The 12,422-nt window shown below is 33.9% G+C and overlaps 1 protein-coding gene across 1 annotated transcript; it reads left to right on the top strand.

The window, feature by feature from the left end:
• Positions 1–407: 407 nt before the first annotated feature.
• On the top strand, positions 408–4,902 carry LOC137837707 (Protein kinase superfamily protein). The gene is made up of 4 exons (XM_068646810.2): positions 408–1,658; positions 1,996–2,388; positions 2,486–2,533; positions 3,277–4,902. The coding sequence occupies exons 1-4, from the start codon at positions 545–547 to the stop codon at positions 4,710–4,712; spliced, it is 2,991 nt and encodes a 996-aa protein (XP_068502911.1). The 5' UTR covers positions 408–544; the 3' UTR covers positions 4,713–4,902.
• The last annotated feature ends 7,520 nt before the right edge of the window (positions 4,903–12,422 follow it).

Genomic DNA, 12,422 nt, shown 5'->3' with positions numbered 1-12,422 from the left:
GAGACTACATCCCTCTCTCTCTCTCTCTTTAACTTGTCAAGAATGACACATCAAAACTACAACTTAATTACAAAAGAGAGTTAATGATAATAAAAGAAAATGGAAATGAAAAACACAAACCGAACCGTCTTATTCACGGCAGTTCCCACACACTCTCTTGACTTTCTAGTTTTTTCTCCTTTCTGTTGCTACTTTTCATCGTTTCGGATGTTTGCTTTTGCTTGCTGTGATCCTCTCTACTTTGTGACTTTCCCTTTTGAAGATATGGCAGAAGTGCCATCATCCATCTATCAAGGCAACAAACGCATTCAAAACCCTTTTGAGAACATGTCACACCCACAACCCCAACAAATAGAAAAAACAAACGCCCCCCATTAATTAAAAACTTAAACCCAACAACAACAGCTTTACCTAGTTCAACTCCAATGCAAGCATAGCCACCTCCTTGTTACTACTACTCACACTTGTTCCGATTCTTAACTTCCTTCTTTGTGTCTCATTCTCTTATCAGAACCCTTTCTTTGATAGGGCCCATTACTCCATAATGGGCGACAAGGGAGACACAACCAAGAAGCAACAACAACAACAACCTCAATCACACCTCCATCACCAACACCAGCAGCAGCAACAACAAACTCAACAAATTTCATCTTCTCCTAAAGCCCCACGTGAGGAAGCTATCACAGAAGTTAGGCCTATCCACCACCATCAACAATTATCATCAGTTGTTGTTGTGACTGGAGCACCCCCTTTCATTTCCAGTCCTTTATATGTTTCCAGCGGTGCAAGTTCCTCACCCTATGAGCCTCAGTTTGAGACACTGAACCCCAAGAGACCCAGATATAGTGGACAATGGAAGCAGCTTCTACCTTCCCCTCCTTCGCAGCCAAAACAGTCCCAAATGGCCATGCTTCCCACCACAGAATCAAGCCCTTCACCAACCACACATACTTCATCAAATCCACAACAACCGCAAACACAAACAGTTTCTTCATCAGACACCTCCTCATCTCCAACTCACTCTCTCCCATTACCCTCAGGAGGTTCTGGCCAAGAAGGGAGCAACCAAGAGGGAGAGCAAGTTCACCAGCAGCTCAGAAAGGGGAAATATGTGAGCCCAGTTTGGAAGCCCAACGAAATGCTGTGGCTAGCAAGGGCTTGGAAAGAACAATACCAAGGTGGTGGTGGTGGTGGTGGTGGTGGATCTGAATCATCTTCAAGGGCAGAACAGCAACAACAAGCGGAATTGGGAATCACAAGAGGTAAAACTAGGGCTGATAAAGATAAAGAAGTGGCTGAGTTTCTCAAGAGGCACGGGGTCAATAGAGATGCTAAAACTGCAGGTACTAAATGGGATAACATGTTGGGTGAGTTCAGAAAAGTATATGAATGGGAAAGAGGAGGTGAGAGGGAACAAATTGGGAAGAGTTATTTCAGGCTTTCACCGTATGAGAGAAAGTTACATAGACTCCCGGCTTCTTTTGATGAAGATGTTTTTGAAGAACTTGCACAGTTCATGGGTTCCAGAATGAGATCCTCTCATGGCAGGGCAGGTTCATCTTTTGTGTCAGGAGACGAAGCTAGAACAGCTCTTGCTGCTGCCAGAGCTCTTCCACCACCACCTCGACCCTTCAAAGATGATGAAATCCCTCTCTCAGGTTTGTAGGTAGTTGAAGCATGAAAATGGGAAATCACATTATCTTACTTTTTAGTTTATTTTAATTCTCCACTTTTCCTTCACCGCATAATTCCACACACAGTAAAGTGTCTGTTCTTAATTTCTTTTGTAATTTACTTTCCCTTTTATGGAATGTACAGTAGTTTTGCTACATTCATGAAGGATTCAAAGGAACAGTATATTTCCTTCAATTCTCTGACCTTTAGCACTGTTTCCTCCCTTGTAGGGAAGAATAATGCATTAGAAAATACGAAATGAAATGAAAACGTAATCAATGTTCCTTGTCTTTTTAACCAACCACCTTGCCGTTGTTGCAGCTACGACGAAACAATTGGCCATAACAAGTGGTAGCGAGCCTTTCTTTCAAGGCTCAAGAGGGGTCTTATTAGGGTTAGACACGCTCTTGGATGTTTCAGGTTCTTCATCATCTAAAGAGCTCCGTAGAATTGGGAAGATAAGAATGACATGGGAGGAATCAGTGAGTTTATGGGCAGAAGAAGGGGAAATACATAGAGGGAGAGTGAGGCTTCAAAGTTCAAGCTTTCTGAACGCGGATGAACTCACTTGCTTTGATGATGCCATGGTGCCTTGTCCCATGGAATATTTCGAAGATGGGCCTCTGAAAGGTTTTTCTGTTGACAGATTCGTTTCGGGACAGCAAGTTAAAGTTTTTGGCAGAAGAAAGTCTTCCCCGGCCTCAGATTCTTCTGGTGCCAAACCAAACCTGTTTCCTTAAATTAAACTACGTTGCCTTGTTTTACATATTCTAGGATTCTATCTAACTGTTTCATTGTCTCTCTTTCCCAGGTTTTGCTGAAAGAGTCCAACTTCCCTCCAAAGCACTTCCCATTAGATGTGAGTGCTCTTTCCCCAGTGGTCACTGCCCTCATGTTCTAGCTAGTACTCTCTAAATAACCTCTAAATTGATGCTTTCAATTTAGAACCAAAAAAGAAGAAGACTTTCAGCAATAACAACGAAAAGTGTCCATTCCTACCTCAATTTTTCTAATTTTTTTATAACATATTAGGATATTTCTTATTTGATTCATCATAGTATGTGCTTATTTCATGTTCTTAATACAATTAAATATACTCATTTTTTTTTAATTAAAACACTGACAAGCCATTAAAAAAAAGAGTAATTTAATGAATAAATATCGTAGAACAGTATCAGTTTTGTCGTCGTTTATTTATTGTTTCTTTGCGGTTACAGAATTTAATGGTGAAATAAATCACTGATTTCTTCTTTGAGTCAATATCCTCCCATTGGTAACCCTAAACTAATAAAGCTATTTAACTAATCCTTAAAGCATTGAATATTTATTTAGTTTGAAACACTTTTTTTTTTTTGTAGTGGTAGTTTACTCTTTATGTTAAAAATGTTAGAAAATTCTGTATATAGCAGTATTTCAAATATTTCTGGGACATGTTTTTTTATTTGCTTAACTTAAGCAGGCAATCCTTTAGGTAATTACTTAAATAGAATCAATTTGGAAGTTTTAGTCTTAAACAAAAGTGACACTAAACACACTGAAGTAGTAGTGTTTTCATGTGAAATTGATTAGAGAATTATTATTACTTTGTGTTGGGTGTTGCAGCGATTGCTACATTGGATTTTCGAGACCCAACTGAATACTACATGGAATGTCTTTTACGTGCGTCCCCACAAACCCTCCCAAGCCTCTACGAGTTAAAGCGTCACCTACAAGAGCCACCACCGGAAGACCTACGTTTTCCTCTCCGAAGAGACGTGTACGAGGAACTTCCCCAAGGGAAGGAACTCTTCTTCACAACCACACCCGAGCCCTTGGACTGCAGAACCATAATGTACGACATCGTGGGCCCCATAATCCGCACCAGTAACCCTAGCCTCTCCCTCGCTACGTCATCAAGCCGAGACTCCTTCATTCCCCTGTGGGACGAGTGCATCAACCGCGTCATCCAAAAGTTCTGCCCCGAAGAACTCGTCCTAATCCGAAAACCCACGTCACCCCCACCAGAATCAACGACCCAGTTGCAAGACCAATGGCCCAACGTAACCGGTTTCGTCAACAATTACTGTCTCTGGAGAGGCGAAGAAACGCACCAGTTGAAAGAATCGCAACCCAATCCGTCAACCACGTTAGTAGGGAAACTTCTGTGGACCTACATGGATCTTCCGTACATTCTCGGCTACCACGCGGTGGCCAACACTGTGACGTTTTGCGCGCTCAGCAGGTCGCAGGACGGAATAATTAACCGCACCGATTTACACGAAGTAAATTTGACCACCCCAGTGGAGAAGCTGAAAGCTTTGGTTCCGTGTTTCAGAATAGGGTTGTTGTTAGCGTTGTTGAGCAAGCGTTGCGCGAGTATAAGTAACTGTAAAGGGTTTACGTATAGTGATTTCGAGAGGGTTTGCTACGGTAACGGGGTGGTGACGGAGGTGACGCCGACCACGTGCATGAGGGTGTTCATGGAGAAGCGGAAGTGGATGGCGGTAAAGGAGGTTTACGAGATTCTGGACCACAGGATACCGCATGCAGAGGTTTTGGTGGGTTTTTCGGAGAGGGAACTGGCGTTGTCGTTTAAGCCAAGAGGGTGTCGCGTGAAACCGGGGAACTGCGAGGAGTTGGTGGAGGCATTGAAGTTCGTGACGAAGGCGATGGTGGCTTTACACGACTTGTCGTTTATGCATAGGGATTTGAAGTGGGAGAAAGTGATGCGGCGGAGGGATCGGGAGGAATGGTTCGTTTGCGGGTTTGACGAGGCGGCTGGGGCGCCGGAGCTGAAGGGGCACGTGTCAGGGGCACGTGGGAGCCACGCGCCGGAGATGGAACGGGGGTTGCATGGGGTGAAGGTAGATGTGTGGGGAGTGGGGAATTTGATTAGGACGTGTGGGTTGGGAGGGGTGCCGAAGATGCTGAGGGAGTTACAGAATCGGTGCATGGAGCAGAACCCGGAGCAGAGGCCCACGGCGGCGGACTGCTACCACCACCTGCTACAGCTGCAGTCGTCGCTGTCAGCCGCCGCCGGGGGAGTCGTGATGATGTGATGGATGATTAGAATGGAAAGGTATAGTTTGGTTGGTTGGTTGGTTTTAATTTAATGCGATGAGAAATGATTCCGGGAGAATAACGTTGTTGTTGGTCTAGGTTTGGGTCGGGGGTTTATTATGCAACTTTTTTGGCATTGGATATTATTTGAATTGAGCATTTGAAAGGGAAAATGATTTTTTTTTCAAATAATGTTATTTGGCATGGATAATTTTTTGTTTGGAATGTGTTTAGTGTTCTTCATTCGTTGTTCTAGAAGTGTTTCGTTTAAAAGTAAAGGATTCGAGTGGATAGATAAAGGTAACAAAATACAGTAAAATTTTAAAGCAACTGCTCGTCATCAAATGGACGCGCGTCAGTGAAATATGAATTTAAAAAAAAAAATACAACATTAAGAAGAATGCTGTCTTATTTGTTTAATTTAATATAATCACTCATCGAAAAAGTTAATAAAAAAGGTATGAAGTAATATTTAGTAATTAATAACATGTAAAATAATGAAAGTAAATAAGTAAAGAAATGTATATTTGTTGGAACATTTTAGATGTGTTTGTGAGGAGTGAGGAAGGAGAGTGGTGCAGAATGAGACATTGGAGTTGGGAGTGGAAATGGCGGCTGATGGTGGCTGTGAGGTAAGTTTGATCAAATCAAATTCAAAGTGTGTCATATGTGCAGTGCAGTGGAGTTCAGTGGAGCAGTGTTTTTCAGTTTTGTATTGGTACGTCTCCCAACTCAACCATTGTTTGGTAGCATCTAAGCTTGTGTTCTTCATTGAATATAGGTGAGAAGCTTCATCTGTTATTTTCAATCTTTTCTTCTATCCACCTTTATTCACGCTTGTATAATTTCTATTTAGTTCACTTTTTCATTTTTCAAAGTTTTTTGAACTTGTACTATTGCCTTCATTCTAATTGAAAAGGACTTTTTTTTTTACATTTTTTTTTACTGCAAGGTGGAGGATTGTGTATTATTTAAACCTTGAATCGGATTAGATCTGAATATCACAGTATCCACATTAATGAGAGAGAAATTATAAAGTATTTAAAGAAATTTACCTTTATTTGTGATAGATAAAAGACTTAAAAAATAACAAAATCATACTGTTTTACTTTATAGTTCATCCTTACCGTGTTTACTTTCTGGACTTTAACAAGAAAAATTAGGTTAAATATTTGCAGAGGAAATAATCAGGTAAGAGAGCAGAAGATAATTTAAATAAGAGAATCAATTTTCAAATACTGAGGAAAGATTGCTGTTTTTTGTTTGTCTAAATCACTAGCCTTTTCAATCTGGTTGTTAGATGGTAGGATTCGGTTAAGGTAACTATCACAAATACCATTATTTCATGAATTATCTATTTTAACAAGTAAATATATTATTATTTTAATTCTTTTTTCATATTTATGACTGATTATATGATAATTGTAAGATAGGTAGTTTGGATTTAAGTATCGATGGAGTATCATAATAACAATTGTATGAATCCATTTCATATTAATGGAGTTTTCTGGTTGCGATATTTGCTGCTTTGCATTGTATAAGACATGTATAATATGAAGAAATTATTAAAATTTTAGTAGACAATTTTTTTATTAAAAAATGTAATTTTACATAATCAATCAACTTATTACACTAAAAAAAATTATTAAATAAAAATTAATTTTAAAAATAAAAATAATAACTTATTATATTAATTAAATTAGATATTATTTTATAAAATAAATAAATTATTGATATTTAAAGTATTTTTTAAATTTTTAAATTTTTAAATTAATTTTTCAATTGATATCTAATTAGTTATCAAGATTTTAGCCACTAATTACTTTAATTACTTTAGATTCTGAAGTTGATAGTTAATTAGATATCAATTAGTTAATTAGATACTAGAAATGAGTTTTTAGTTTCTAAAATAGTATCAGTTTAGTTAATATAGTGATTAATTATTTTTTATTTTCAAAATTAGTTTTTATTTAATAATTTTTTAGTAACGAGAAACGTTAGAGAAAGAAAATTTCATGAAGAAATAGTGACAAGTTGCATAAACATTTTTTTTAAAGAATGGAAAAACTTACTTAATCCTTCTTTTAACTTTCAATTAACAAAATAAACTTTTATTTTAGATTTTAGTTTACTTAACCTTTCCTTTGTGACTTTATGAAAATAGCCAGAGAGATTCATCATCCTCTACATAATTTACCTAAGAACATCCTTCAATCAAAACAGAAGATAACTTGCGTTGAACGCCACCTAATTCACGTCCAATTCCATTATAAAAGATATTTTTATTTCTAATATTGACTATGTTTGTCTTGCATCAAACACTATTTCTTAGGTTTCTTAGGTGTTCCATGTTAAGGTTTTTTAGTTGGTTTATGATTTTAAGGTGAATTTTCTCAAGAATAGGATTAGTGGAGTTGGGGTGGAATAGACGAAAATTCTATGTTTCACGTCAATATTAAATTGTGAAGTAATGAGAACTCTTTTCAAGTATTTGAGGTTGCCTATTGGAGCATGTCATAAAAGGGGCGAATTTAGGGACGAAATGGTCATGAAAGTAAAAAACATACTAGGTAGATGGAATGGTAGATACATCTCGAAGGTAGGGAGGATATGTTTAATTAAGTCTATTTTATTGTCTATACCTCTGTTCTATTGTTTTTCTTTTCAAGATTTCGTCTAATGTGTTGAAGAAGATTGAGAGTTTACAGAGGAATTTTCTGTGGGGTTGGGGTTGGGAATTCTAGGGATGTAGGTGGGTTAGGTATTATTAATGTTAGAAGTTTTAATCTAACCTTACTGGAAAAATGGATATGGCGTTTAAACTCGGATAAGGGAAGGTTGTGGAAGGAAGTAATTGAATCTAACTATGGTGGATGGAGAGGCCTAAAGGAACTTTAGACTGATAATAACAAAGTTTCTTTGTGGTTGAGAGATTTGATGAAGGTATGGAGTTCAAAGGAGTGGGGAAGGAAGTTTGAAGATTGTGTTAATTGGGAGGTTGGAAATGGGAAAGACATTTTGTTCTGGTATAATTGGGTAACATCTGGAGATTTGAAAAGTAGATTCCTAGGGTTATTCTCTTTATCTGTTCTTAAGGAAGCAAACATATGTGAATGTGGATCAATGGCTAATGGGGTTTGGAAGTGGAACTTAAGGTGGAGAACGGGTTTGTTCGCTTGGGAGGAGAATCAAGTAAGCCAACTCTTACAGACGATTTCTAGTAAGAGGCTCGAGTCGGAGATAGGGGATAAATGGGTTTGGAAGGATAACGAGACAACAATGTTTTCAGTCAAGTTTGCTTATGGGTTATTAAAAGGAGAAGAAGGAGAGGAAGATTCGAGATTGTACAAGTTTGTCTGGAGGATTAAAGCGTTGCCTTCAGCTCGTGTCACAACTTGAAGGGTGATTGAAAACAAGGTAGCTTCCAAGGTAAATTTGGAGAGATGAGGGATACAGATTTAGAGTAATCTTTGCAACTTATGCAGGTTATCAGAGGAGTGAACAAATCATCTATTATTCGATTGCAGGGTTGCTTGGCTAATTTGGAACCTATGTTATGACTGGTTAGGAATGAATTCGATTGATCTTATCATTCCCGACTCACATTCCGAACATTTAAAGATTTTGGATGCACCTAATTCGGTTAATCTTATTATGGGTAATATTTGGATAACTTTGGTCCGTGAGATTTGGAGACATAGGAATAATTGTTTGTTTAAAGGAGGAGTGGATGATCATACTGAAGTATTTTCCCTAGCATAGGTCAAGGTTTGGACTTGGATCAATTCAAAGATATCGTCAGTGAGTTTCTCGTTCTCTAAATGGTGTCTTGAACCCTTGGTATGTATGTATTTGATTTAATGGTGGTGCATTGTTTTCTTCTTCAGTTATTAGTGTTGGGAAAAGAAGTAGAAGATTAATCTTTGGATTTTAGATATGAAGGTGGAAATGAACTTTTATCTTTTATTCTCTGTATGAGAGTTGGATCAATCATTAAGTGAGTCGATTTAATTTAATTGTTTATTGCTGATAAAAAAAATGGTGGTGCCATTTGACTCACGCACACTACCACTCAGACAGAAACATACAACTTCTTCCTTTTGTGCATGCGCCCATTGTGGAATTGCTTGTCTTGGGCATCACTAATGCTAACATGGTACTTTGGGCTCATTTCTCCCTTCAAAGGATTGATCAATTTTCACCTAGTTTGAGTTAGGTACACAATTTGGAGACTTTTTGGGATGTTAGAATTTCATTAAATCTTTATTCTCCTCCTTGGTTTTCCATTTTCCTTCATAGTTCAAATTTTTGTGCTATTCATAACAATGGAGAGTTATACCCATTTTGTTGTGATAGGTCGATGTAACCAACTATTATATATATATATATATATATATATATATATATATATATAACACATACGTATAAAATATATGTATGTATGTGTGTATGTATGTTTTTCAACTCGATGTTAGTATTTTGTTTATATGCTTAATGCTTGTTGTGGATTGACCAACCATAGTTTGATATTTCATTCATTAGGTTTGGAAAATATTGAAGTTGAAGTTTATTGTACATAATGAAGCTTTTATTATCTAGGATTAGAATTTGAGTCATTAGTTGTCTTAAACCCTTATTCTACTAATAAAATTTTAGTAAGTTAGTGGATTGACTTTAATATTAAATGTGAAATAAGAAGTTTTAGTTATTTATATGCATGAGAGTAAGAATGGGTGAAGTTTAACCCTAATAATAACTTATCATATCAATTCTTATACGTACCAACTTCAAAGGAAGTTTTATTTGTATTTGCGTATTTTTAGTTCTTTTAAACATAAAAAAATTATAAAAATATCCTTTTGTCTAAATTAGTTATCAATTGCAATTATTTTTTGTGTGTATTACATAAGTTATTTAAGATAATGATAATTACTTACTATTTTTAAATTATGTGATTGATGCACTTGTTATTGAATTTGTTGTCCTAATAGTCATATATTATATTTAAAAAAAACAAGTAATTTATATTTTTTCACAACATTTAATTACAATAAGAATGATAAAAAGAAATACACACACCCACAACTTAAAATTCCACCCCTGACTATTAAAACTAAAACTAGGCTAATTAGGAGACGCAAGGAAGAGAAACAAGTGATGACATGAAAGGAGGAGGATGATTGGTTAATGAGTATTGTTGGAGATCCTATAGAGATGTTACAAAGATGGTGTTCACAAAGTAGAAGAGTTCCGAAAGGATGTTCACAATTAGTTGTGGCAAAAGAGAAAGACAACAACAAAAGAAGAAAAAGAGGAGAAGAATAATTGACACATTTGCGCAAAGAAAGAGAATAACATAAGAGGAGTCATAACTCAGTACTAAAGACGTAAGTGAAAAACAATGTGGAAAAGCAAATTTGGTGTCCTATTTTAAGAATTTTTTGTATCAACTGACCTTTGAACTTTTGTAAAAAATAGATACTACATTAATTCTCCTACAACCGACATATATCTATTTCTTTTATATATGTTCACATTATAATTGATATAACTTATGTAAAACATCCTCCCCCTTTCACATTAGTTGAAATATGAACTCATATAGAATGATAATATTATATTAATTTTCCTAATATTTACTTTCAATATTAATTTAAATTATAATTAATGTAGAATATTTGTTCCCCCTCAAACCATTGTACCCACTCAACCATTGTAGCATTCTATTATTTTGAATTAAGAAATAATCTTGTAAATTTATTTAAAATACATTTCTATCTCCCTCTCTGATTTTCTTGCTAAAATTTAAATTGTCTTTCATTCCCAACTTGTATCAATCCCCCAATATTGAAATGTTACATCTCCATTTATGGAGGAGGACTTTATTAAAAGTGTTCAAGTGTTTAATTCCAATACCCGTTTTTAACAATATTGATGACACACTTCATTTAAGTAGGTTGTGTTTTTTTTTTTTCCCTTTTTTTTTTACCACAAACATATAAAACAACATGATGTGTATAGTGAAAAAAAAAAGCATGGTGCATAAAGAATATTAAGTTTGCAGTGAAATTTGAATAAAAGTTATAAAGGAAAACATTACATATAATTATAATTGGATTAAATTAACAAAGCTAGGTAGTTTATTAACCTAAAAAGAAACAATAAGAGAAAAGAATTGAAACATGAAAGGTACTTTGGGTATGGATGAAGAATATGAATCTTTTGATAGGGATCGCACGCGGTCTTATAATTAAAGATTAACTCGTCTCTTTCATGTTTTCATACAAAGGTGAAAGCAATGAGATGAACGTAAAAGTAAGAAAGTTGAATCTTGTCTTTGTTAACTTTTTCCTTCCACTCTCAACAAATTATTACAAGTTAAAGACACACTTTTTTTTTTTATAAGTGATAAGTTTAAAGACATAAATTTCGACCTTTGAACGTAGGTGAGGTGGTATGTCTTTCTTTCTGCTCCAATAAGTAAAGGAAGTAGGGAGAATCCTTATCCTTCACGAAAAAAGGGAATGGTTGATTGTATGTAAATTTAATTTCGTCCTACAAAATAAGATTCAAGGCCTGTTTTGTTTGATTTTTTCAAGAAAAATGTTTTAAACTAAATTTTGTTTCAAAATTATAATAACATTTATGTTTGAAAAGAAAATAGAAAATCTTTAAATAAAAATGGTTTAAGCACATTAGTTTTTCAAAAATTAAAAATGATAACTTCTAAAAAAACTACATAGTCATTTATTTTTTTAGTCTGAATAGACAATTCAAAAATTTAATTAGTGAGTTGCATTGGGCTCCAATCTATGATTAATATATTAGGTGATTTATTTAATACTGTCAAAAAATTATTAAATAACAATTAACTTAAAAATAAAAAATAATTAATTATTTATATTAATTAAATTAAATATTATTTTATAAATTAAAAAATTATTATTAATAAAAATTTATAAATTAGTATCTAATATTAACTACTAAGATTTTAACTGTTAATTATTTTCGATTCTAAATTATAACAAAAAATTAATTTAAAATAAAGAATAACTAATAATTAAAATCTTAGTAATTAATATTAATACTAATTTAATAAAATATTTTATAAATATTTATTAATAATAAAAATTATTTTAAATATCAATAATTTTTTAATTTATAAAATAGTATTTAATTTACTCTATAATTTAATTAATATAATGACTATTTATATTTTATTTTTAAATTAAATATTATTTAATAATTTTTTTAAAACTTATTAAGTTTTTAAGAAAAGTGATCTATGTGTAAGTGATTTTTATAGAATGGGCTTAAAATTAATGTTTGGTTGTATTCATAAAATGTATTTTTAATTAAAAGTAATTATTAAATTCTTTGGTTATTATATCATAAAAGTGTTTTTTTTTCTATTATTGTACCAATGTTTAGAAAAAATTGGAGTTAGAAGAAAACTACTCTAATTTAGCTTACTTTATTTATCAAATTAAGAATTAAAAATAAGCACCAGTGATATTTTAAATAAGAATCTTGAGTGATACAAAGATAAAATTTGTTATTTTATTTAAATAGAAAAAAATAGATCTAAATTAAACATAAAAACTTTCATAAAATTGGATTAAAATCTTTTAAAAAAACATTACCATTTAAGAACAAACTAATAAGGATTTCACTACATATTAATTTACAAAGAGAGCGGAACAATTATA

This window comes from Phaseolus vulgaris, chromosome 4 (genome assembly GCF_051622355.1).
Source record: "Phaseolus vulgaris cultivar YP4 chromosome 4, ASM5162235v1, whole genome shotgun sequence".
Taxonomy (NCBI): domain Eukaryota; kingdom Viridiplantae; phylum Streptophyta; class Magnoliopsida; order Fabales; family Fabaceae; genus Phaseolus; species Phaseolus vulgaris.
This window is presented reverse-complemented; position numbering and strand designations above follow the sequence as displayed.